At 37.0% G+C, this 26,583-nt stretch overlaps 1 protein-coding gene across 1 annotated transcript in view; it reads right to left on the bottom strand.

Annotated features, from left to right (window-relative positions):
* The window catches only part of ALG13 (ALG13 UDP-N-acetylglucosaminyltransferase subunit), a 56,376-nt gene extending 30,019 nt beyond the window's left edge, over window positions 1–26,357 (bottom strand). The window contains 10 exon segments of the mRNA XM_029240215.1: window positions 1,314–1,386; window positions 2,783–2,829; window positions 3,591–3,641; window positions 5,672–5,755; window positions 6,309–6,450; window positions 6,452–6,878; window positions 21,146–21,255; window positions 23,754–23,892; window positions 24,922–25,084; window positions 26,072–26,357. Coding sequence (XP_029096048.1) covers window positions 1,314–1,386; window positions 2,783–2,829; window positions 3,591–3,641; window positions 5,672–5,755; window positions 6,309–6,450; window positions 6,452–6,878; window positions 21,146–21,255; window positions 23,754–23,892; window positions 24,922–25,084; window positions 26,072–26,152 — 1,317 coding nt within the window. The 5' untranslated portion in view covers window positions 26,153–26,357.
* Window positions 26,358–26,583: the final 226 nt, after the last annotated feature.

Here is a 26,583-nt window from a genome sequence, read left to right as displayed (position 1 = left end):
ACTTGGCCTCAAAGGGTCTCTTGCTTCTATGCCTTTGCATATAGTGTTTCCTCTGAAGAGACTGCCCTTTATACTTGTTAGACTCATTTTTTTTAATACTCCACTTAAATGTCACAACCACCATGAAACTTTCTAAACTCCCTAAAGCACAGTGAAGGGCTTTTTCTTATATGCTCTTTGCATATAGTTGTATTGTAAGACATATCACTTCACTGTAGTTATTTACATGTCTGTCTTCATAGCCTCTTGAGCCCTTAGAGGGCAAGGATTTTGCTGTATTAATTGTGGTATCCCCAAAACATAGTAAACTGCCTGGTACACTACAGGGGCTTAATGTTTACTGAACAAATTGGCAGTGCCATCAGTAAAATAATTAACATGCCCCAATTTATACTTACGTTCTAAGTTATCTCTTGCATCCTATTCAGTCTTTTCTATTCCTAATGCCACTTGCCTAGTTCAGGCCTTCTGTCTAGATTACTGTAATATTCTAACAGTTCTACCAGTATCTAGTCTTATCTTACCATCAAAATGCTGCCTGAATTTTGCTCCATGGTATGAAACAAGACAAAACTCAAATACTGTGTAATCTACATTCACTAATCAAATCATCTGGATAGAAGGCTTTTCTTAAAAACTTTTTGGAAGAAAAACTGTATGCTAAAAAACAATCTGTGTACCTGCTGAGAGTTCTCAACCAACTAAACAACCTCCTACTATTTTCCAAGCACCTTACTAGACAGTAGTAGCACATTGTCCCTGCACTTAAAAAACTTTCAGACTAATGAGAGAAACAGACATGAAAACATATACAAGGTGATAAACACTATACTTACCTGGGTGATGCTAGGGGAACAAAAAGGGAGGAAATAACTCCAGGGGAGGTGGTAAAGTTTCAAAGGAATTAACATTTGAGATACAAAGGAAAAGAGCATGAAAGTTGGACTCTCTGGACACATGATGTACTAAGGTTGAAGGACAATGAAGCTGGAAAGAAGGTTTGGGACCCTCTAGGTTACTGAATGTCTAGCTTCAGAGTTTGATCCTTATCTTCTAGTCAATGGAGAGTCAATTAGGGTTTTGGGTGTTTTTTTTCCTATTACAGAGGAGTGACAAGATCAGGTTTGTTCAGAAAGATAGCTAACAATACTTAGGCTGACTAACTGGAGAGGAAAAGGCTAGTTGTAGAAAAGCTTGGCTTTTAGACTGTGCTTATTTTTTCATTAATTAGGTTTAAAAGGATGATTTCTTAATGATAAGCTGGCAGCATCACTCAATTTTTTATTTTAGTAAACATTCACTTATCTTCTTACCTTGTCTTCATAGCCATTATCTGTGACATGAGTTGGAGGCCTGCCAGGATAGCGATAAAGAATGAAATCCCGACTACATGGGTAGAAAACAAAGATGGATGAGAAGAGATAATTTAGTATATGCAAGAAATAGTTATAAGAACAAAGATTTGTGCTTTTAAACTGCCTACCTTATTCATCTAAAATAACCTAAATGTTTAAGAGGATAAATATTAATTCAACATAGACAGCTAACTGTCCCTAAAGTCCTATGCATTTTTAAAATGTATCTTAATTTGAGGAAAGGAGGAATAAAGAAGATAAATTGCCAATTGTATGAATGTAAGTTTTGGAGGCTCCCATTTATTTAAAGCAGGTGTTGGCAAATTTTTCTTGGTAAAAGACCAGATAACAAACATATGGTTTTTGCAGGCCATATGATCTGCTCAACTTTGACTTTGTAGCCTGAAAGCAACCATAGACAATGCATAAACAAATGTACGTGAAAGCTTTATTTATGGACACTGAAATTGAATTTCATATAATTTTCATATGCCATGAAATATTATTCTTTTGATGTTTTTAACCATTTAAAAATTTTTAAAAAGCTTAGCCAAGAGCCATACAAAATAACAAAAAGCAGGCCAATTTAAAAGGTTGTCCCTGATTTAAAAGCAACAACTGATTAGCTGCCTGCTCGATGCCTCTTCTGTACTACTTCTTGCTGGATTTAGTGAGGGATGAGCAGACTGCAAAACAGTAACTTGAACAAGTCCCCATACAAGAGGGTTCTGATTCTATCAAGGTATATGCTACCTCACCATCCTAAGAACTGTGAAGGAGTCTGCAGATCCAACTCCTTAAATGAACAAGATTCCCACTAGCCTCTAACCCACGTTATATAACCTACAGCTTTCAGAAATGCCACTTTCGCAGTTTTAAAGACCAAAACAGAACTTCCAAAGCAGTAGAGCAGTGTTTTTCAAATTTTTCCACCATTACTGCCTCTCTAAAGAGCCTTTAAAAAAAATACGTTTCTTAATTTCCCTATAAAATTTTAATACTACAGATATACTGTATATCTGTTTTCATACTGTGACCCTTTGAAGGATCATAAACCAATGTAATATCTAATATTTGTTGTCCTCAGGAAACAATTTCTACCCTCTTGGAAGTGATATTGCCCCAATGAGCACACATGCACAAAAGGCACAAAGTTAAATACACAAAAATTCTAAGATAAGTATTCCGACTTTCTACAGGAATAGTACTAGCAGTTCTTAAAGCCCTTTATTCTTCCATTCAAACGGACACAAATGTAGAAGTTCTCCACCCTAAAATTACACCATTGACTTTGCTTAGACCACTTCATTTGACTATCAATACATCAAATCTCAAATATTCCCAATCCTAAAGGGACTTTATTAGAAACCTTACACACACACACACACACTTTCTCTCTCTTAAAAAAAAAAAGAGATCCAACTTACTTATAAATTAGAGAAAGAGCTCTTATTTCCAGATGGCCAGCACTTTCCTAAACATAAACGGTGCATAAAGTTTTTAAAAGCATTCTGTATCTAGGAGGTAAAAGTTTTTGCAAGTTCAACAATTGTTTTTTTAGATGCTTAGCACTGTTGTAGGTGAAGAATTTGTACAACACACTATAACTTGCTTTGAGGCTTGGGATACTGTGATAGTTACTTATTAACATAAACTTATTCTGAGAAAAAATTGGACCTAAAGATCTTCTTAGTTAGCTATTAAGTAACAAGGACAGGAATATGGGAGATTTAAAAGACACAATAAAAATGTAATTAGTGTAAGAATACGAAGTTGGCAGGGTATTTAGTAAATGTGTTAAGTCCAGAACTATGGAATTAATTTAATCACATAAAATTATTTTTAATATGTTTAGGAATCTTACTCCCACATAAAAGAAGGATAACTACAAATCAGGGGAATTGTTTAATAAAAAAAATAATGACCTCCTAGTAACATTCATTGCCACCCCCTCCCCCATTAAAGTGAAAAGGCTTGGGTTAGTCCTGTTCCCAAGTAGTGTATACTCTTTCACTAGTCTATAGATGATAAAATTGTTAACACACAATTTTCAATATTCAACACAAAACTACAGGTCAATTCCCAGCCTCTAAACTTTTGCAAGAACTATTTGATTCAACACAGCTGGCTACTTAAGAAAATAGACTGGGCCTAGCTAAAGTGACACAGCTGAATGATATTTAGGCTACTATTCCAAATACTCTGAAAAGATTAAACCCCCATATTTGATCTTACCTTGGGATCTCCCAACCGTTCCAGGTATTTCTCAAAAGATCCCTCCACATACTTCAAAAATAAAACAAACTTGACTTAACCAAATACATAGCATTACTGAAATCTGATTATATTGCTGTTGTTCAGCTGAACAATTATGGTATTAAATGACTACTTTGCACAGCACCTCAAGAAGATTTGTACATACACAAAAGTTGAGTGGAGAAAAGCTGGACTATAAGACTATCTCAGGAACTGGTCCTGGCTTATCCACATACCAGTGCATTTCATCAAACAGTATGCCTTTGGAGTTTCTTTTGAAATGCCAACTTAAGTAACGACAATTTTCATAAATCAAGCAAGCACAATAATTATAAGGATTTCAAATTTGACAGCAAACATGCATTTACAAAGTTAAACTGAGGAACTTTAAAAGGAATTTCACTAGTTTCAAACAAAGCACAGGCAACAAGGGAACTTTCTGGGTGATGGAAATATTTTGTATCTTGACTGCAGTGGCAGTTGCTTGACTATATTATTGCCAAAACTTAAAACACTAAACTTAAAATGGTGAATTTTATGATACGTAAAATATACCTCAATAAAAATTAAACTCAGGAAATATAATATACATTTAGTTCCATGCATGTATATCACTAGACTTAAAAAACCATGTTAATTTTTCTCAGTTCCCTTTTTAAACAGTTTTGAGGCAAAACTTACATACAATAAGCACACATATTTAAATGGCACAAATAAGTTGACTTACGTACGCACCCATGAAACAATCATGACAATCGTGATAGTGAATATATCCATCACCCCCGTAAGTTTCCTTGTGCCCCTCTATAACTTCACTAACCCCCAAGCTACCACTGATCTGCTTTCTGTCACTACATATTGACTTGTATTTTCTAGAGTTTTATATAAAGGAAATCATACAGTATGTACTTTTTTGGGGAGGTCTGGCTTCTTTCACTCTGCATAATTAATCTGAGATTCATCCATGTGGTTTTAAAATTTTACAGACATCTTTGTTACTCAAAATGTGGTCCTTGAACAACAGCAAGCATCACTCAGGAATTTAACTGCTGAAATCTGGGGCCCCAGCTCAGATCTAGTGAATCAGAATTGTTTTTTTAACAAGATCCCCAGGTGATTTGTATGCACAAAAATACTTGAGATGCACTGCTTTACACCATGGTCTTGCATTTGAAGTAATTTCACAAATAATCCTTTCCCCAGGTGTGGTGACCGCTAATTAACTTCAAGGTAATAAGCTTTAAAATCAAGAAGGCTTCATATACTTTTAAAATTCACAGAAACCTGTTGAGAAAATTAAGAGTAAACCTCGAACAGCAGGCAAATACCCATAATATAGTCAGGAGAACAAATAGTACTGGAAGGGCTAGGAATGTTTAAACAAAAACAAAAACAAACAAACAAAAAAAACAACAGCCACAGGAAAGGGCGCACTTCAAATCAGACCTCGATAAAACCTTATTTTGTTAACAAGAATTCAAATACTTCAACGTATACGAAGATGCCTTCTAAAAGTTGTTTTAAAGTTAATCATTAGTGGCAGAGCTCCAATTACCAGTTTGTCACATGAAAAAGACATGTTCAGGAATAAGTTGTTTCCTTAGAGTTAAGTTTTACAAGATTCTTCAAATTGACTGGCTGACGATCACTGTGCATAGAATTAAGAAAGAACACAAGGGGTTCCCATTTATACAAATTTAAAAATACACATTTAAAAATATTAACATAGCCAAACCCCTTGTGAACTGATTACTTGTTTAAGAAAACTGTGATATGGATAACAGTCACAATGTGACTTTTTGGGTGTGGGGGGGAATAAATAGTGGGAAGGATAAAGATTAACTTTCTTAATTTTTAATTAAAGTACAAAACAATCTAATTCTGGGAGGAGATTCAGAAGCATGCTACTAGCTAGGAGGAAGGAAGCCAACTGAAAATTAAATATTTGCTATTGAGAGGAGATTGCGGGATATAATATTCATACGTAGGTACTCAAAATTCATTTCCTACCTGCTACGTATTCTATGAGCAACTCTCCCTTGGGTATGTATTCTACTTACAGACTCAAAAGTTTGTTGATTTTCTCTCATATATGAGACACAAGCCTTCCTGATTTCCAAGTGATGGACCTGGCTGCAAAACAACTAAAAAGAAGAGAAAGACCAGCTCACTGTCAGCAGTTATTTGAAACAGAAGCTTCTAAGTTAAGACTATGAACTGGACACTCAAGTCCTCCCCTTATCCAGAACATATGTAGGAAACTGGGAAATTAAGTCCTGATCTTACTAAAATCTGTTTTTGTCATCTTTAGCGATACAGAAGAGGTATGATTCTGTCATGCCCCCCCTTTCTACTATTATAAATTTTTCCTTAGGCATAAAATTTAGAGGAAGAAGGTGCTGCTTATAAAGGATCAAGATACATTTCAAAGTTTTCTTTAACCCCGTTACTTTACCTCTTACATTCCAAAGTGGCATTTAGAAAACAGAGAAGATAGCAAAGGCACAGGAATATATTTGAACTAATCAGCAAAAGCATGCACCAAGCTAATAAGTAGAGAGACCCTGATGTTTTAAATAGGGAAAAGGGAATTTCTGTTTTGTTTGGGTGGGCTACAGGTCTTCTAGCTACAGAACTGTGCCAAATCTCAAACTCCAAAAACTCAGCATAGAGAAGATTTATTTGTTTTCCTTTTACCTGCTCCGAAATAGCCCGAAAGAGGCAAGAGGCATCCTTGGCAGTCAGCTTTCGAAACAGCCCTAAGCTGCCTAAGTATTCATCCATTGATGCCTCATTCAGAGACTTCTGGCCGCAGTACTTTTTCCATCCTTTATGCATTGTGCACAGGGGGTGGAGTTGGGGAGGGGGAGAAAGTAACACAGGTGTGGCAAGAAGGAAAAAGAAAAAGAAGGGTGCAGGTAGGAATGGGTAGCAGTGACAGGGCTTGCTTATGCAGGTATCCAGAAAGCAGCCCAAAGTCTAGGCACGAGAAGGCAGTTGGAGTCAGCGCTGCACAATCTTGGCACTTCTCAGGAGCAGGAGAAGCAAAGGGCTGGCCCAGGATAAGTCGGGACCCTGTGAAAAGAAGAGGAAGAGCCGATGCTCCTAGGAATAGAGAACTTGACTTGAGAAGGAGACGTGGGAGCGAGAAGGAACTTGCAGAGCTACCTTGTTGGGGAAGGGTGGGATTAACCCAACCAGCCCAAGGTTGAGAGAAGTATGCACAAGCAGCTGAGCTTCGGGACCAAAAGGAAGCCGAGTCTGCAGCTTAACTCAAGGCAACTGCTGCACGAGGTTGCAAAGGGACTGCAATAAGGCTCAGGTGTGAATGATGCAGCCCAACCCATATTACATTGCTTTAAGATCTCTGCCCGAATTTTCAACCAGTCTCTGCCCAAGTTCCCTGCTCCCATCATAGTTTCATGTAGATGAGAGGGAAAAAAAATCTGAACATAATTAACTAAGTAAGCTTTTGTGTTAAGACTATCTTAAGAAACAAAGAAAATGGGGGGGAGAGGGGGACTCCCTTGATCTAAAAGGGCAGAGGTCACAGTTCAAGCAAAGTAAAGGGCCAAAGCAAGTTATCTGGATATTTCAGGTATGATGTTTAAGTAATCTCATTTATTTCTCCTAAATAATAATAACCCTCTGCTGGGACCACAGAAATTAAATCCATTAGTTATGCTAGAAAACACTGATACAATTCTTGACTAATGTCTCCAAACTACCGTACAACATTTACAGAAAGACAAATTGCAAAAAGTGTCTTTCTCTGAAAATGCAAACAATGAAAATTTAAAATGAAGCTTAATGGAAGAAATATCTTACCCACAAACTTGCTAATAGGCTACATTTAAAATGCTGTGGCACCACACTAGAGGTGTTGGACATGAGAGGCATGTTTCAATGTTTGGGGCACTTTTCTGGAAAAACTGCTCTTAATTCTGAGAAAACCAAAGTAAATACGACTGTACTTTTTGTAAGGTTCAAAAACAGCACTGGTCACTTGTATTACTTGATTCCACTGTCAAGTGTTATTTAAACGCCAAAATCCAATTCCGTTCTTACTTTTTCTAAGTGTTTTAAGAAATAAATAGATCTAAAGCTGGCTTTGGAGAAGCTGCAAAATTAAGCTGCTTTCAGAATTGTTTTTCTGGTATCTGTGGCTCCAGTAGTAATCATGACTGCCTCCAACAGGAAAAGCATCAATAATCAATTTTACAATTTAGGAATGAAATAAAAGCATGGTAGAAAAAATAAAATCTTGACTTTCTTTAGCATGCCAATTTGAAATTACCTTGACTAATTTATTTTTCAAAGAAACCAAAACACTGGTGCAGAAGTTCTGAAACATGGTTTGGGAAGAGGGATCACCATCTTTGTTTAAGACCATAAATTCACTGAGAAAAACTGAATTATAGTGAAAAAGTTAATTCATTTTTGGCATTTTTTACTTGTAGAGAAAAATATAAATTCTTCATATTTATTGCTATTTATACTAAAAATATGGTATATAAAGCTTCAATCAATATTAACCCATACACTTCATTTTGAAACAGGGAATAGAAGAAGGGAAAACTGGGAGAGGGAGAGAGAATCAGAAAATAGGTGAAAGAGCAGGAAACAAAGAGAAGAAAAATTAGAGGCAGGAAGACAAAGAGAGATAGAGGAAAGGGAAAGTAAACACACAAAGAAAACACAGAAAGAGACCCATACAAATTCAGTCAATTGATTTTTGACAAAGGTGCAGGAGCAGCTCAATAGAGAAAAGATAGTGTTTTTATCAAATGCTGCTGGAACACCTGACATCCATATGCAAAATAAGAACAATGATCCTCAACCTATACCTCACATCTTCTACAATAATTAACTCAAAATGGATCAAAGATCTAAATGTAGAACAAAACTTCAAAACTTTTAGATGAAAGCATAGGAGAAAATCTTCAAGACCTTGAGTTGGGAAAAGAGAACTTAGATATGATATAATAAAAGAAAAATTGATTAATTGGACTTTATCAAAATTCAGAACTTTTGCTCTGCAAATGACACTATTAGAGTGAAAACACAAGCCACAGACTGGAAGATACACGTCTGACAAAAAAACTTTGTATCAAAAATATATAAAAGAACTCAAAAGTCAACAATAAGAAAAGAACAATACAATTTAAAAATGGGCAAAGATCTGACTACACATTTCACCAAAGATATAGGAGCGCCTAATAAGCACGTAAGAAGGTGTTTAACGTCATTAGGAAAATGCAAATTAAAACCACAATGAGGGCTTCCCTGGTGGCGCAGTGGTTGAGCATCCGCCTGCCGATGCAGGGTATACGGGTTCGTGCCCCGATCTGGGAAGATCCCACATGCCGCGGAGCGGCTGGGCCCGTGAGCCATGGCCGCTGGGCCTGCGCGTCCGGAGCCTGTGCTCCGCAACGGGAGAGGCCACAACAGTGAGAGGCCCGCGTACCGCAAAAAAAAAAAAAAAAAACAACAACCACAATGAGACATCACTACACACCTACTAGGGTGGCTATGATAAATAGTACAGACAATAACAAGTGTTAGCAAGGACGTGGAGAAACTGGATCCTAAGTAAAAGCAGCCAGATGCAAAAGGGGCATGATTCCAAAAGATATGATTCCATCTATATGAAATATACCAAAAGAACAAATCTACAGAGAAAGAAAGCAGGTTAGTGGTTGCCTAGGGTTGAGATGGGAATAGGTACTAAATGCAAACAGGCACAAAGGATCTTTTTGATGGATAAAAATGTTATAAAACTCTTTTGTGGTGACATTTGCACAACTTTGCATAATCACTAAGAATTACTGAACTGTACACTTAAAACTGGTGATCTTTTAATAGCTTTATAACATAGTTCACATACCATACAATTCACTCACTTAAAAGGTGAATTTCAATGGTTTTTTAGTATATTTACAGTTGTATATCCATCACAATTTTACATTACCCCAAAATGAAACCCCACATCCCACAACCATCAGCCTCCAATCCTTCTATCCCCACCAACTCCATGCAACCACCAATTTACTTTCTGTCTCTACATATTTGCCTATTCCGCACACTTCAAATAAATGGAATACAATATACAGTTCTGTATAACTGACTTCTTTCACTTAGCATGATGTTTTCAAGAAGCACCTATGTATCAGTATTTCAATCCTTTGTATAGTTAAGGCAGATTTTATTTATCCATTCATCCGTTGACAGACATTTGGGTTGTTTCCACTTTTTGACTATCATGACTAAGGCTGTTATAAACATTCATGTCCAAGTTTTCGTTTGGACATTTCTATTCTCTTGGGTAATACCCAGGAATGGAGTTGCTGGATCACATGGTAACTCTATGTTTAACCATTTGAGGAACTGTCACCACTTTCCACAGCAGCTGCACTATTTTCATTCTCATCAGTAGTCTATGAGGGTTCCCGATTCACATCCTATCAACACTTACTGTCCATCTCTTAGATTACAGCCATCCTATGTGGGTATGAAGTGGTATCTTGTTGTGGTTTTGTTTTGCATTCCCCTGATGGCTAATAATGTTGAGCATCTCTTCACGTGCCTATTGGTCACGTGTATATCTTTAATGAGATACTACTACATACATCTTAGAATGACTAAAATAAATTTTTTTTAATGACAATACCAAGTGTTGACAAAGATGCAGAGCAACTGAAACTCTCCTATATTGCTGGTAGGAATATAAAATAGTACAGCCACTCTGGAAAAATAGTTTAGCAGATTCTTATAAAATAAAAAAGAGTTGCCATATGACACAGCAACCCCACTTCTGGGTAAATATCCAAGAGAAATGAAAACTTAAGTTCACACAAAAACCTGTACATGAATATTTATAGCAGCTTTATTCATAATCATGATTCCTCCCAAACTGGAAACAATCCAAACATCCTTCAACTGGTGAATGGACAAACTGTGGTACATCCATACAACAGAATACTCCTCAACAATAAAAAATAATGAATTATGGATATATACAAGAACATATGTGAATTGCAGATGCATTGTGCTAAGCAAAAGGAGAGATTCAGAAGGCTACATACTGTATGACTGCATTTATATGACATACTGGAAAAGACAAAACTATAGGAAGGAAAAACAGATTGGTTGCTGCCAGTAGTTAGCATTGTAGGAAAGGGTTGACTACAAAGGGATGACAGGAGCGGATTTATGGGTGTGGTGGAAGAGTTCTGTATCTTGATTGTAGTGGTGGTTACACGATTATGCATTTGTCAAAATTTATAGAACTGTACATGAAAAATGCTAATTTTGCTGTATTTAAATTTAAAAATAAATAAAAAAAATAGTAGAAGGAACAGAATTTACAGTTGAGGAGCTCACAAAACAGACAAGGTTGGAGAGAAAAAACAAGAAAATTAGAGGATCAATTCAGGAAAGCCAATATCTAACTAACAGGAGTCTCAAAATGAGATGAAGAAAGCGGAGAGGAAGAAATAATGATGATGATGTATGGAAAATTCTAGCACTGCAGGATATGACTGTCTATATTTAGATTGAAAAGGTCCATGAAGTAGCCAGAAAAATGAAAGCAAAAAAGATGATCTGCAATGCATATAACAACATTCTAAAGCTTTCTGAGAGGAAAAACAGGTCTTAAACAAAAGATCACACATATGCATAGCAATAAACTTCTCATCAGAAGAACTAGAAGCTAGAAAACAATGAAGTTCAATATTTGAGGGGAAATTATTTCCAACCTTGAACTCTATACACCAAGCTATCAATCAGATGGAAGAGTAGAAGGCATTTTCAAACTTGAAAGATTTAAAAAAATGTGCCTTACTGTCAGAAAGCTAGTGGAGGATATCTGAAACCAAAACAAAGAAGTCAAACCACAAAAGGGGGTGGGGCACATAGAATCCTGGAAACAGAAGATTCAACACAAGAGAAGCAAAAGGAATTTTTAAGATAAGGATAAAGGGGAAATCCCAGGAGGACAGACTTTAAGCAGGACTAGATAGAGAACAACCAGTTCAGGTAAAAGAAAAGAGAACTCCAGCACAGACATAGTAAAACATAAATAATAATAAAAGTCATAGATAACCTAGCATATTTAAACATACTAGGAAAGATGGCCACCTCTGTTGGAGTTTGGGAATAGTTCTATAGAAAACTGAGCAAATGAAAAAACAGAAATGAGGTAAACAGTTTTATAGAAATGTAATCAATCAACACTTACTACATGGCTCATATGTGAATACTGTACTCAAAGAATCATAATAATGTCAACACTGAAAACAGATCTCACCATAACTGATAAACTAAATTTGTTTTTGTTTTTTAAATTTAAATATCACCTATAGACTTCCCACTGTGGAAGCAAGGGAGGAGGGAGATAAAGCCTCTCTTCCGCAGTAGGAAGTCTACAGATGATATTTAAATTTAAAAAACAAGTTCGAAAATATCACTTATAAAACATATAAAATAATGTAATATGGTTACCTACAGGAAGCAGGATTAGAGATGGGGAGGAATGGGACATAGAACTGCTGTTTCTTGTTATAAGCCTTGTAGAACTAGTTAAAATTTTATATATTTACATGTATTAAGAAATAATAAAATTAAAAATTCAATAAAGTGAGCAAGAAACAGACTGGCATAATAAACTGGGAAAATAAATGATAAGTAAAATGTTACAGCTAAAAGGGACCTCTTATTTTACAGATGAAGAAACGGGTTTCAAATAATTATAAGACTTACCCAAGTTTTCACATCCAATTGGCAATAGTACTAGAACTAGAACTATATATTGTCTCCTGATTCTTGCATAATTATTATAAAGAGGAACTGCATACTAAAGAAGAAAAGATATGAACAAGGACTCAGAGATGGTTAAGTACAAGTCATGTTCCCCAAATTAGTACAACAGGACTTTTTAAAAAAGACCTGTGGGACAATACTAGAATTCATCCTGTATATAACAGAAAGCAATTTCATAGTATTTAATAGTGTCCTTTGAAATATCTATTGCATTGAAATCCAAACTGGCTATTTTTCCACAGCAAACTACTCCAATCCTGCAAACCTCTAGAACAGTGGTTGGTTCTTAAGTGAAGGGCTTGAAAAAAGATTACCCCATGCCCAGAAATTCTGATTCAGCCAGGTCTGGGGTGGGTCCCAAGAATTTGCATTTCTAACAAGTTCTCAGGAGATGCTGATGCTGCTAGCCCAGGACCACACTTTGGGAACCAGTGCTCTAGAACAAGGTGTTCCACAAGTTATTAAGTATTCCTAAGAAGAGAGTTTCAAGGCCACCTACCATAATCCTGTCTTTGAGGTTCATATGCCCATTAGCAATACTGAAGGAGTCAAGAAATGCTAAAGTTACCTGCTTAACTTTGACCTGGTCTTTCCCGTAAGAGGAAAAATGGTTTAGGAAAAGGCCAAGTCAAAGTTAAACAGGTAACTTTAGCATTCAAGTTACTAATGGTTTTTAATGCGCTACAGCTACTGCTTTCAAATTTTCAAAGTTTGAGAAATGTTACTCCAGGAATTTTTCTGTGGTCTAAATCTAAGGTTGTTGGAATAATTACATAAGATACTGCATGTCAAGTGCGTAGCACATAAGTGTTTAAGTATTGACTGCTGTTAACTGCTACCTGCCAAATAAAGTGGTTCACTAAGAAATTATTCTTTGGTCAAAAAAAGAAAAAAATATGGTAAGAACCAGAACAATTTCACCTAAATTCTTGAAAATAATGGGAAGAAAAATAATTGCCTTAAAGACATTTTAAGCACAGTACTGTGGGTACAGATTAAAATAAAACAAATGGAAGAAAATAAAAATAATTTAAAATAATTATCATTTGACCTGTCATAAAATTGACATGCTTTAATTTTACAACTACTTTCCATACTGTAATTCAACTTGAAAATGGGATTTGTTGTTTTAACTGGAATTGCCTATTTCTTCTTTCACTGATGAAGTAGGGAAATTCTTTGAAGTACAACATATAAATACTGATAGTTTTAATTCTAAGATAACACTCCTTCATGTTTCAACCAATTATATGAGGTGTATGTCGGGAATTTTTTTTTAACAGCATACATTGTCTGTGACATATATGGTATAGTTGCAAATGTATAATTGTAAATGTATAAAAATGATGCTTCTGAGTTATTTTAATTTCTAAGAGACAATATGGTACCATGAAAAGAATATTATGAACTTTGCTATGCCACTTTAATCTCTGCATCAGTTTCCTTACCTGTAAAATAAAGGAGATGGGCTGTATGATCTCTAAGCTCTCCTTCCAGTCTAAGGAACGGTGATTCTCTGTGATTCAATGGTGGGTAACAGATTTGCCCTCCCTTTAGATGATCAAATTTGTGATCAACATTAACCATAAAAATAGCTTATAGGGGGATTAACATATCATCCTGGCGAATTGTGAGGCTGAATGGCCCACATAAAAATGAATGATAAATCTTACCTTATCAAATGAAATAAATAGACCTAGGTTTTTAAAGGTAACAAAATTTGTAACTATATGTGGTGATGGATGTTAACTAAACTTATTGTGGTAACCATTTTTCACTATATACATACATCAAATCATTATGATATACAAGTTAAACAATGTTACATGTCAATTATATCTCAACAAAGCTGAAAAACTTAACAATAGATACATGTATATAAGGACTTGTAACAACCTGCTGAAAAGGCAATTAGTATTTTTTTAAAAACATAATACTAAATCATTTAACTATTTTTAGTACCAAATAACATGGGGGCAATGGGGGAAATTGCTCTGCAACTCTACAGAACCTTTTTAAGGTCTTTCATTACTGAAAAATATAATGGTAAACTGTCTTTTTTTAAAACATGTTTTAACAGCACTCTGAAACTAGAACCTGTCACTTCCTTTCACGGTGAACATTTAAACAGAACTAGCAAAGCAAGGTTAATGAGGAAAAGAAATACAATGGTTCCAAAACAAAATTTGGCCAATATGGCCCTATTCAACCTCAAGGAGACAATAAAGAAAAAGAACTGATTTCCCAGAGCAGTTATCCTTGCTCAGATATGCAAAACAGAAGAAACATTACCAAGAACCACTTGCTTTCATTTCCCTCTCTTCCCTACTTCCACCTGAAGCATTCTAATACAGATTAGAAAAAAAGGAAAACAGTATTCTTTAAAAATATATCATCTTGACACAGAAATACTGAAGGTTGCTTTCTGTTGTTTTTTTTTTTAAGCTACTTGCACTGTCCAATCTGTCTACAGACAGACAGGGGATTGAAGAAAGGGAGAATAAAAACCAGAACATTCTTTTCTTTGTTTTGATGCACTGAAAAGACTCGGGCACTTAAACCTCTAAGTAAACTTCAATTCTCTAACTACAACCCCAACTAGAGACTGAATATGAATTTAAATATGAAATTCAATGAAGATTTTGCTTTCTGTATCATTTAGGACTATATACTGTGAATTCTAGGAAAATGTCTCTAAGCCTATTCCTACTTCTTAAAACAAAAACTCTAACCAAGAGAAAATGTCTTATTTCAACATTTTTTATTTTCAAACATGCCACACAATTGCTTTTATGTCTTAGAAATCACCTATGAGGAAAGCTAGTTTTACTAATTCACAAATGGAAAAACTGAAATCCAGAAAATTACTTAGGCTGAAAATTTAGGAATGGTTTTCACTCCTAAATTTGGGGAGTGTATTATCCACCCACTTCATACAGTAGTGGAAAAACCACCACCATGTTCTGGACAAAAGGGGAAATGAACAGTAACAAAGACGCAATATATGGCCTCTCACAGACATCATTCTAACAGTGACTATCAGTTCAGCAAATACTTTAGAAGCACACTTAACAGTAAATGAGTAAATTACAACACTGTATTGCTTTACCAGATAGCCCAATGTAATATATCCTAAAATAATTACTACAAACGAAAATAATTTTCATTTAGTTTCTTTTATCAATTAGAAACAGTACTACACAAGACATTATGGATTATAGATACTGAGTTAAAGTATTAAGTTAGTGTCAAAATGTGTTGTCTGGCATGTTTTAAACGAAGAGAAAAATTTATAATTTGTGTTGTATTATAAAAACTGGAAATTACTAAACTTAAATGTATTTAATCAGAGGGTTTAATTATAAAGGAGTCTAATAGTTACCATCAAATATTAATGAACAATGACCAAGGAATTACTGAAGTTGGCCTCCGTCTAGGGATTCTTAACCTGGGGCGGCCTCAAGGTACCTGTAAATTCCCTGAAATTCATAGCAAAATATGTATATGTGTGAGTAGAGAGAGAAGCAATAGTTTTAAGTATTTTGAAGGGTTTCATGACCCCCAAAAAGCTTAAGAACTACTGCCTCAGAAAGCAGGGCTGTAGCCATCAAAATAAAATCATGACACTGGAATTCCCTGGCAGTCCAGTGGTTAAGACTCCGCACTTCCACGCAGGGCACATGGGGAGGACATAAAAAAAGGAAAATTCATGACAGAGTGTCAATCATAATAGATAATTTCAGCCAGGATACAGTAAAAATTCATAAAGACAATAAGGATCTAGAAGTGAAATACTAAAATAGATGAGACATGATGGTATAAAAACCCCTCAAAATATTTTTTAAGAATCAATATCAACGTCAAGAAACATGTATTTTACTTTCCCATTTGAAGCTAGATTGTTTTGCTCACCTTTTATCTAGCCACCAACAAAAATCATAAGAATTCAAAGAACTATGCAAGACTGTGCTAGAATATTCATGTAAGGAATTAACCATTTAACAAGGAGTTAAGTGTGATTTGGTGGTTATCCTAAACCTTTCTCCATGTAATCTTTTACTGGAAAACACTATAGCTACTGCTGTTTATAAACCTCTGATTTTTAACACCATGCTTGTCCGAAAATCCCCAACAGGTACCGTTCTTTGACAGACCCTTAAATACCATTAGAACATTACATAGATCAGCACTACTATGTTTTAGATGCCATTCCTAGAAATGCTTGATCCTACAAACTTCACCATATAATGCGATGGTCACATCTTTCTCTTGAACAAGAGACATACTAGATATTTTGAAGTCAAGTCAAAGAGGGTAGGAAATGAATGTGTGCATGACAATGTTTCCTAGACCCAATACCTAACCAAGATGAGAAAAGAATACTAAGTTACAGAAGTGCATTTATCATTTACGGATAGCCAACTGTTTTTCAGGCAGAGGATACACGAATGTATAGTTCCTCCTCAACTATACTTAAGAGTTCCTCCAGAGCAGGAATCATGTCTTGAGTCCTGCTGATATAAAAAGTAGATTCTTATCATGCACTTATGTTTAAAAAAAAAAAACTAAGAGAACAAATAAATGGGCTTGAGCCATTTAGGAAGTAAAGCTGAGAGTACCTGGTGACCAATCATATATAAAGGGTTGGAGCTGTAAGAGTTAAAGCCTGGAAGACTGACTAAATGGTGACACCATTAACAGAGATAAGGATCTCAGAAGGACGAAAAGGAGAAATATGATTTTAGTTTGGGGCATATCAAGTTTAGGGTGCTTAAGAGAATTAACAGAGTGACATGACCTATAAGCAACTGGAAATACCATGCAGAAGCTCAAATCACAGTTGGGGGATGGATAGGGGAGTCAATAGTAGAAACCCTGGGAGTGATGAAAATACCCAGAAAAAATATACGAGGAGGACCAAAAATAGAGCCCCAAACACAAACATTTACAGAGAAAACAAAGGAGCTGGTAAGTAAGTTGCAAACAGGTAACCGACTGGGAGTTTCTCCACAGGGGTTTTATGAGTAGTGATCAGTATGCTTTTAAATAGCAATGTAAAAACTGAAATAGGTTACATACCCATGGCTACCATACAATCTAAATTTTTTGGAATAGTCCCCTGATTTCAAATATACAGTCCTCCTGTCCCCATAAATGATGGAAACATACTGGAATTCAGTGTTCCAATTACAATTCCCAGACCATCTTTTGGATACTTCAGTAGCGTAACTCCTTTTTTTTTTTTTCCCCCCGGGTACGCGGGCCTCTCACTGTTGTGGCCTCTCCCGTTGCGGAGCACAGGCTCCAGACGCACAGGCTCAGCGGCCATGGCTCACGGGCCCAGCCGCTCGGTGGCATGTGGGATCTTCCCGGACCGGGGCATGAACCCTTGTCCCCTGCATCGGCAGGTGGACTCTCAACCACTGCGCCACCAGGGAAGCCCAGTGTCAACTCCTTTTTCACATTATGCTCTGAACTCAGTTTCCTCATCTGCAAAATGCAACAACAGTAACTATTTCATAGAGTTATACTGTAAAGAGTGAGTGAGTTCATTTGTGTAAAATGTTTCAAACAGTACATGACACACACTAAGCAGGCAAGGGTGTTAACTGTTACTGTTATTTTTCATTCCCCACTCCCCCATAAAAATACGGTACCAACTGTTCAGCAGAAAACTGATTACCACACAGCTATCAGGACCACCGTGTCCAAATCTTTCCCAAAAATACAATTTCAAGTAATCTGGCCATACATCCCATTTCTCAGACCACATGAAGACTGCTGGTCATCTCTGATAATTTCCTATTTTTAATAAATCACAGGGAATAAGTGCTTATACTATAATAAAGAACCAAGAAAAATATCTATATTACTGCTAGTCATTCCTGACATCCTTAGTCTTGGAAAATTTCCTCAAATTATCAAAGTGGTATACATTTTTATATTGCCCTTTGTGTCCACATGATTTGCCTTTAAAAGCATACAAAGCAGTGCTCTAATACAGGTTCTTGGTGTCTAGAATCACTTGATAATACTTTTTGAGATGACTACTTTTCAATGTTACAGAACCGTGCATCAAGTTCATCAGCTGTACTATCTTACCTAACACCAAATCCTACTCTTCCCTTCCAAATTATAAGCACGTAGTCATCTAAAATCCTTACTTCCCAAGCATACTATAACTTCACATCACTTTTCACCTACTCCAACATCAATCAACTTTCTATTACCTGTCCACCTTTGCACATACCAATGATGTGAATTTCTCAAAATACTAAACTTTCTCTTTCACTTCCTCATCCCTGGATATCTAAATACCTCTCAACAGAAAACTGCTACATAAACTGCACTGCACTTATACACTGATTTCAAACATCTGAAGCCCTGTCAGGTAATGAAACTAAACAAATTTTATTGGGTAAATATTTCAAATAGAATTTTGATTACCATGAATTTTTTCTTAAGGACCAATTAGAAATACCCTTCTAATTGGGCAATTAATTTATCCTAGCCTCTTTCCTCATCTGTAAAATGAATGGTTTGCACTAGGTATTTTTAAAATTCTCTACCAATTCCCAAAATCTACAATTCTTTGTCTTAAAGCCTTTATTTGTTCAATCTAGTATCAATGCTATACCGTGGCATTTTGCTAGATTCCAAAAACTCAGGAATCACCAGTTTCTAAGTCCCAGCTAAGGTTGCAATACACCAAAGGAAAACCCAATTTAGTGAACTGTGAAATTCCTTCTAAAATAATTAAACTTCTGGAAATGAAGAAAATCTCCCTTGGAAGGGATTAAAGTAACTAAAATAAATACTAGGCAAACAAATATAAAGAAACAAAAAGCTTACAACATATATTATGGTATGGTAGAAAGAGCACAGGACTGGGAGTCAAGAAGTTGCTTCTAGTGGCAGCTCTGCCAAAGGCTGTTATTTTAGACAAGTTGTAACCTCTGGCCTTCTTCCTCATCTGTGAAATGAAGGGATTGGACTACATGATCTTGAGGATTCCTGCCAAATCAAAATGGTTCTAAGATATCCTTTGCTTTTTAAACCCCACAAGTGATATAAAATTTTACAAAGGTATAGTCAAGAGATGTCACTACACACAACTGACACCACTGGCTTAAGCCTCTGCTAAATGAAATAATGGAATCTGGGTTATGTGCTCTTGTGGGAAAGAAGCAGAGGATTTGGGGCCCTATGCTGCTCTTTAGTTGTCTAATGTTTGAGTAGACCCTTTCATTTGTTTCTGATTCTCTATGGTTAATCCTTCATGACATAAGATAATTAAAGACTGAGTGATCAACATAAATTTTAAGCCACATTTTTTCTCAAACTAGAGAAACATATTTAAAAGAGAGGCCAGAAAAGTGAAATTCTCTCTATGGATTTGAATAGGGCCTTTCCTACAGCATTAGGTTAACATTAATATACAATTATGATTATGGTGCTATGAATTCTCAACTGTGTATATTACTCACTTTTTAGGTTATTCTCAGCAAAATTTAATCCAAGTTGGTATCCTCCTGCTACCCGGAGTACTTCTCAGCCACCACCTTCTACCATTAGTAAGAATTTATTTTAATATTAGCCTAAGTAAAACACAATCAGGAAAATAAATCTACAGAAACATTATATAATGCATCCCAAGTAAAATGTTTAGAATATTCAACATTTTGGGATAATGCAATCAAAAATGAATCTTTATAGTGAATGCTCTATGTTTATGGATGAATTATATCTAAACTTTCTACCAGAAAACTATCAATACTTATGGGTAATCTAGTTTATTTTATAGATCTTGAAACCACTTACCATAATCAGAATTTCATAAAGTATCTATTTTGAGTTATGTGAATTTTAAAACCATATATTTAGGCCATTACACACATCAGATCATTTATTCATTTGTAAAACTAACTTTATAAGGGCATAAATTCCTCTATGATGCTACAGTAAATGTTTCCACACCACTGTGAGGGGGGTCCTTAAAAAATAACAGCAAGTCCTATTGGCACAAGTGCTTTTTGATTTACTCTTCTCAAACCAGTAAAGCTTTGACATTGGGCAAGTTTATTTTTGTCACTTTCTATTCATATTTTACAGGAAAACAGTGAACACATCCACTCCACTCTATTCTTCAGGATAACAGTAGTTTCTCGAAGTACAACAGATCAACTGACTTGCTAGTTAATCTTTTTAAGGTAATTATTGAGCTTTTTATTTCACAGAACACAATCCATCATTTTTTTTTTTTTTTTTTAATTTGGTTCCTTGGATTATGAAGCTAAAGATTCTGACTCAAATTTTCTTTACAAGTTTGTTACTGTTTCATTTTTTACTCTAATATCAAATTAACTACATTTGAGGTTTTTGTCAAAGTTTTCATATTTAATTCATTTTTTTCATGATTCCAAATCCATTTGGGATTCTAGAATAAAACGTGTGAATGCTCACTACATATTTCTTTTACTAAAACATGAAGAATAGGGAAAAATCTAATAAATTTGTGAAATTGCAATTAGAATCTGGACCCAAATGCTAACATTCACACCATAAAATTTTCTATACATTCTACAGATGTAGGAGACTTATTAATTTATATTATTCTACAAATATATACTCTATATTTAATTTGATTTAACCACATTCCATAAGTTGAATTTGAGGGGTGTTTTTAAAGCTTTGAGAGTTTAGTGTTTATTTTTGTAATCCAACAACTTTATCCAAAAATGCAGAAAATTTTTCTGGCTGGCCAGGAGGAAAACATTTCAGTGTTGAAAAGTCCATTGACTGTAACAGCCCAGGAAGCATGCTAAAACAAAAGAAGAAAAATATTAGGTAATATGGGAGAAAATTCCATAATTCAATGCTGCCCACTTGATGACTGAATCTAACTTCCAAGAACATTGTGATGGTTCTCAACCTGTATATGTGAATTTCAATGTATTTTAATATTATAGGTATACACAATAATAATAAAATAATACAAAGTGCATTACATGTCAATAGCAATTCAACATTTTATCTTTTACATCAACTGAAATATTTCAGAAATGTTATTTCATGAAAGATGTGGTCACATGGCTTTGGAACACTTCTCATGACTGGGCAGATATAACTTGAAGCAAACTCAATTTATGAAAACAGAATAAATGAAACCAAAAGTAACAGCTGCAAGACAAGAACAATAAGCTGGGGAGACTACTAGACCATGCATGAAGATTGTGAAATAATTTTTGCTAGTAATTTACTACCATAAATCCATATATAACTAAGCAACATACAATCGCTATGCACGTTGGAAATAAGGTTCAGACCCACAACATAAAACTATTACTTCAGAAATTTAATTAAACCAGCCACTTAAATTAGAACAGACAATCATCCAGCCTACATTTGGGGCAAATAAATGATATACCTAAAATAAAAATACAACCAATTATTGATTCTCCTTATGGCATCCACGTGTGCAACTTTCTTGAAATTAATACAAGAAAAAAAGAATTCTAAAACTGAAAAAAATTAATAAATTGGAGATTTGTACAGCTCCTTTTTCAGCCTGAGTAGAGAGTGAGGATGTGTCTATGAAATCAATGCTTTCCCCTTTTTAATGTACTAACATAAAAATCGAAGCTGATTTAATGTTTAGAATGAAAATACTCATCAAAAGTGTCTGAAAAAATTGACTTGCATAAACCAAGGAAGATGAACATTGATTCCTCTTCAAAAATGGTATTAACCCCTAACAATCTCAACTACCTAAGGACAGATATGCCCATTATCTGAAGCCCACATAATTCTGATTATCTAGCTTCTCCCCTGACTCACAATATTTTAAGAATGGCTTCTATATTACAAAGCCACCCTGACATTCCCTCTCCTCCATCATTATAGGGATTAGGACACCAACCATTGCTCCTGGAACAATCAATGAATCTGTCTCCTCTCAATGAGAATAGGAAACTTTGTTTTTGTTCACTGATGATGCCAAGTACCTAGAATAATGCCTGGCACACAGTATGTGCCCAATAAATAATGAATAAACAAGTATTTACTGAGTGCCTAAGACACAGAAGCAGTAAAATTAAAGCTTATGTTCTAACCAGTTTTTTCTAAGGTTTATTTTCAAATTAATTTCAATTTATTATAACATAAGAAATATGCATTTTGTAATACTTCTATGAGGTCTTTTCTTTTTAAAACATCAAATTAGGATAGCTTTTAAAGTCCAACAATTGGGAATTACTGACCTGACCCTTTGGCAAGCTTCTAGTGTCTGAAGAAAAATTAATAGAAAACCAGCAATTTTCTTCATCCTTCTATTGTGATGTTGATCAGTTCTTGCTGAATTCTAATATACTTCTAGAAAATAATACTCCTTACCATAAAGCAATTCCTCTGCTTAAAATACTCCCATGGCTTCTTATTAAACACAGAATAAAATCAGAACTCTTCTGTGAACTATCCCCACCCAGCTTCATCTTCATACTACATTCTCTCCCTTGCTTACTGTACTCCTGCCACACTAACCCTCTGTTCCTCAAACACACCAAACTCCAAGCTCATTCCCAACTTAGGGCCTTTGCAATTGCTGCTGTTCCTTCTGCCTCTAGAGCTTCACATGACTGGCTCTTCCTGGTTATTCAGGTCTCAGCTCAAATGTCATATACCCAGTTATGCCTTCCCCGACCATTCTAATTAGTTTTCACCCCAGCTATCACATCACCCTGTCCTATTTTCTTCATAACACATTTCACCATATGAAATTATCTCGACTGCTTATTTATGAACTGTTTACTGTCTATTTCCCACCACTAGAACATAAGCACCATGAAAGCAGGGACTTTACGTCATGTTTAGCACTGTTATCCACAGCACCAAAAACAATGCCTGCCATGTATTAGATATAGTTGAATGAATGAATGAGTAAATTTAATTTAGGGATTCCAGTGGATTTACTGAAGGCAAAACCTTAATTAAAAATAAGCAAATGCCTTCCTTAAATAATGAAAAATAATGAACACAAAAGTTTATATTCTCAGAGACCTGCACACCCAGATGAATACACACAGATACGTGCACACACACACATTCAGATATTCACATGCAATGAAATAAGCATAGACACGGAAAGAAATACAACACAGATATCACAAAGTAGAAGACAAATGAGCAGGTTTTACAGGTGAGAAAATCAAAATGTTTGCTAAGTGGGAGAAGGTAAGAGATCAAAGATACAGGCGGGTTAGGCAGGTGGGTAAGAATAGCTAGGAAGGAATTAAGAGGTCAAATAATCAGTCTCTAGTATACCTGCAGGTACAGTAGAAGAGATGCCCGTCTTTGTGTAGCTGCTTTGCCAATTCCACCTGATGATTGTTCATCAACTTTTCATTTATAACCACTATGAGTGGCTTTCTTTCTTCCAGAGTCTCCAAACAGCTTCCTGCACCTACAAAAATATACCAAATTTGTTAACACAGTTTAAAAAAAAGTTACAGTGATTCACCAGGCCTTATAACTAGAACTCAAAAGATGAAAAATTTAGCTGGCAACACTACAAATCAAGCCTTTTAATTATACATCTAAAATGACAAAAAACAGTTATGAGTGGTCTCTAGTGTTACAAACCTGACTTGAAAAACACATTCTTTATCACTGCCAACAATATCAGTGCTTTGTAACTTGCCCTCTAGTAGTATGCCCTGGGCATGGGCCTTGAATCCAAATAAGATTCAGGTTCAACATACTGTACATGAAGCCATACTGCACTTCTATTCAAACACAAGTAAGCAAGCCTTCAGTAGTGACAAGCACCAATAAAGGAAAACTTTGACCACTCCTTATGAGTCTGCTTGTCAAAAGAGTCAAGGATAAATCTCCACAAACATGCATATATACAATATTTGGGTCAATTCAACTTTTAACTCTAAACTCATTTAGATAGTTTAAATGGGAGCGAGGAGACTGCTAAGTGAGCAGACAAATCCTTTTTGGGTAGACGATACCAGCACCAGACTGTTATCTGTCTGCCGCTTACTGACTGGACAAATTACTTAACCTTTTAATAGAAATGTAAAAAATCTTCCAAAGCCAAATTCTCAATGACCAATCCGACCAATTAGCTGGCTGAACGTTCCTGCAGACCTAAGCCCAGATACTAATTCCCACTGACAACTCTTGACACATGTCATTGGATAACTTATTTTGCCTGTGTTTAGGGTTTCTGTAAACCCTAAAGTTTACAGTTCTGTAAACTGTAAAGCTGGCCTTCAGTGATTGATTTCCCATTTTTCTATCACCCAGAATTATAAATTCTCTCCAATAATGTTCCCGACTGCTATATTGCAATCAGTATTTTATTCAAAATGGCTACCGGTGAGTTACCCTAGTGATTTTATTTTACATCAGAAAGGTTCGAGTTTCTGTTCTTATTTGTTGTCTACCAAAAACCAAACCGGACAGTTCTACGGCACTTTACCGGCGTGACTAATAACAAGATCTGCTTTCTGAAGGTCTTCTTTCAATGAATCCTTGTATCTGTAAACATCCAGAATAAATGACTCCGTGCTGAATGGTTCAGGTACCACCTTTCCTCTACCTATTTGTAGGACAAGTCGGTTGTAACCAAGGCTCTGGATTATCTGAAACGGGAAAAAAGAAAAAGCGGGCCTTTTAAACAGGCTACTGTAAAAACAGTAATATCGACAACAAACCACCCAATCAGAGCACAAGCTGCCGAATAAATAGTCGAACTGGAGCCCGTTAGTTTTTCAAATGGCTCCTTTTCCCCCCCGTCCCGGGCCTCGACTTGGCACCTCACTAGCCCTAAGGGATCTAAACGCCCCAGCTCATCCCGTCGTGACAGAAATGGCCCAACAAGAACTTGGAGACCAACGCAAAGACTCTGAAAAAGGCGTCGCAAACTAGGGAGGGAGAGCAAGGAACAGCGTCGCCGTAGCACACGGCTGGGGCTGCGCGAACCACGAGCCCTAAGGAGAGGGCGCGCTAGGGGGATGCCGCGCCGCGCGTGGACGCCGGCCGCGAGGGTGCCTGAGCCGGAGGTAAGGCACGGCGGCCTCGGCCCGAGCGCGGCGGGGCAGGGCCGGGGCAGGGCGCCGAGCGGACCGGCCGGGTCGGGCAGGGCAGAGCCCGACGGAGCGCGTCGACCGCGCGGCCCCAAGGGGCCAGCGAGGCGGGCACAGGCACGGGCCCGGGAGGCGGGCCGGAGCCACGGCTCGGAGAGGCGGAGCCGCTGGGAGGAGAGGCTAAGCCGGAGGATGGAGAGGCGGAGGCGGAGAATCCGCGGAGAAAATCCGGGAGAAAGGAGGAGCCGGAGAAAGGACGGGGAGGAGCGGCCCGGCAAGACTGTAGGGAACAGGAAGAGGAGGCGGAGGACCCTAAGCACCGGGGGAGCTGGAGGAAGGCCCAGTCAGGCGCGGGGAGGAGCCGGCTGATGGGCGGCGGCACCAGAGATTGAGCTGCCAGGGATTCTTCCCGAGTGCAACAGTCAGGCAAGGTTACCGAGGTTAGCGGTCAGGCTGGTGGCGGCGAGCGGCGAGCTCAGCGCGGGGAGCCCAGCCGCCGCTCGCCCGCCTCCCGCTCGCCTCCCGCTCGCCTTCCCCACTCACTTGCAAACTGTCGGGCGCCGACACACATGCAATAAGGTCGTCAAAGCTGGTGGTCCCTACAGTAACAAACACGCACTTCATCGCGCGTGACCCACAACCACGAATATCAAGGCCCGGACGTGACGTAGCGGACACCACGTGGACGCCGCAACCGCGCTAGGTGCGGGAGGCGGAAGTCGGGCGTGGCCGCCAGGGGGCAGCAGCCACCTGAACTGTGTCGCCGGGGATGAGTTGGGAGCAAAGAATGCTCCTGGCCTATGTGCGGGGCACTGTTGTAAGCCCTTTGCGTGTAGAAGCTCATGGGACCCTCACAGTTAAGAAGGTGGGCAATTGACAAATTTATTTTTTTCAAAAGTGGGGTTTAAAAAATAATCATGAAGCCTCACACCCTTGTGTTTGCATCCTTGCTCGGGTACCACAGCTCTTTTAATGATATAGAAGTTTGGGATTCTTTAGCCAAGATACATTTGAGAGATGGTTTTACTTCAAGTCTGTTGAGGGCATCTGAAAAA

The sequence above is a fragment of the Monodon monoceros genome, unplaced genomic scaffold, assembly GCF_005190385.1.
Source record: "Monodon monoceros isolate NGI ecotype Baffin Bay Population unplaced genomic scaffold, NGI_Narwhal_1 Super_Scaffold_22, whole genome shotgun sequence".
NCBI lineage: Eukaryota > Metazoa > Chordata > Mammalia > Artiodactyla > Monodontidae > Monodon > Monodon monoceros.
This window is presented reverse-complemented; position numbering and strand designations above follow the sequence as displayed.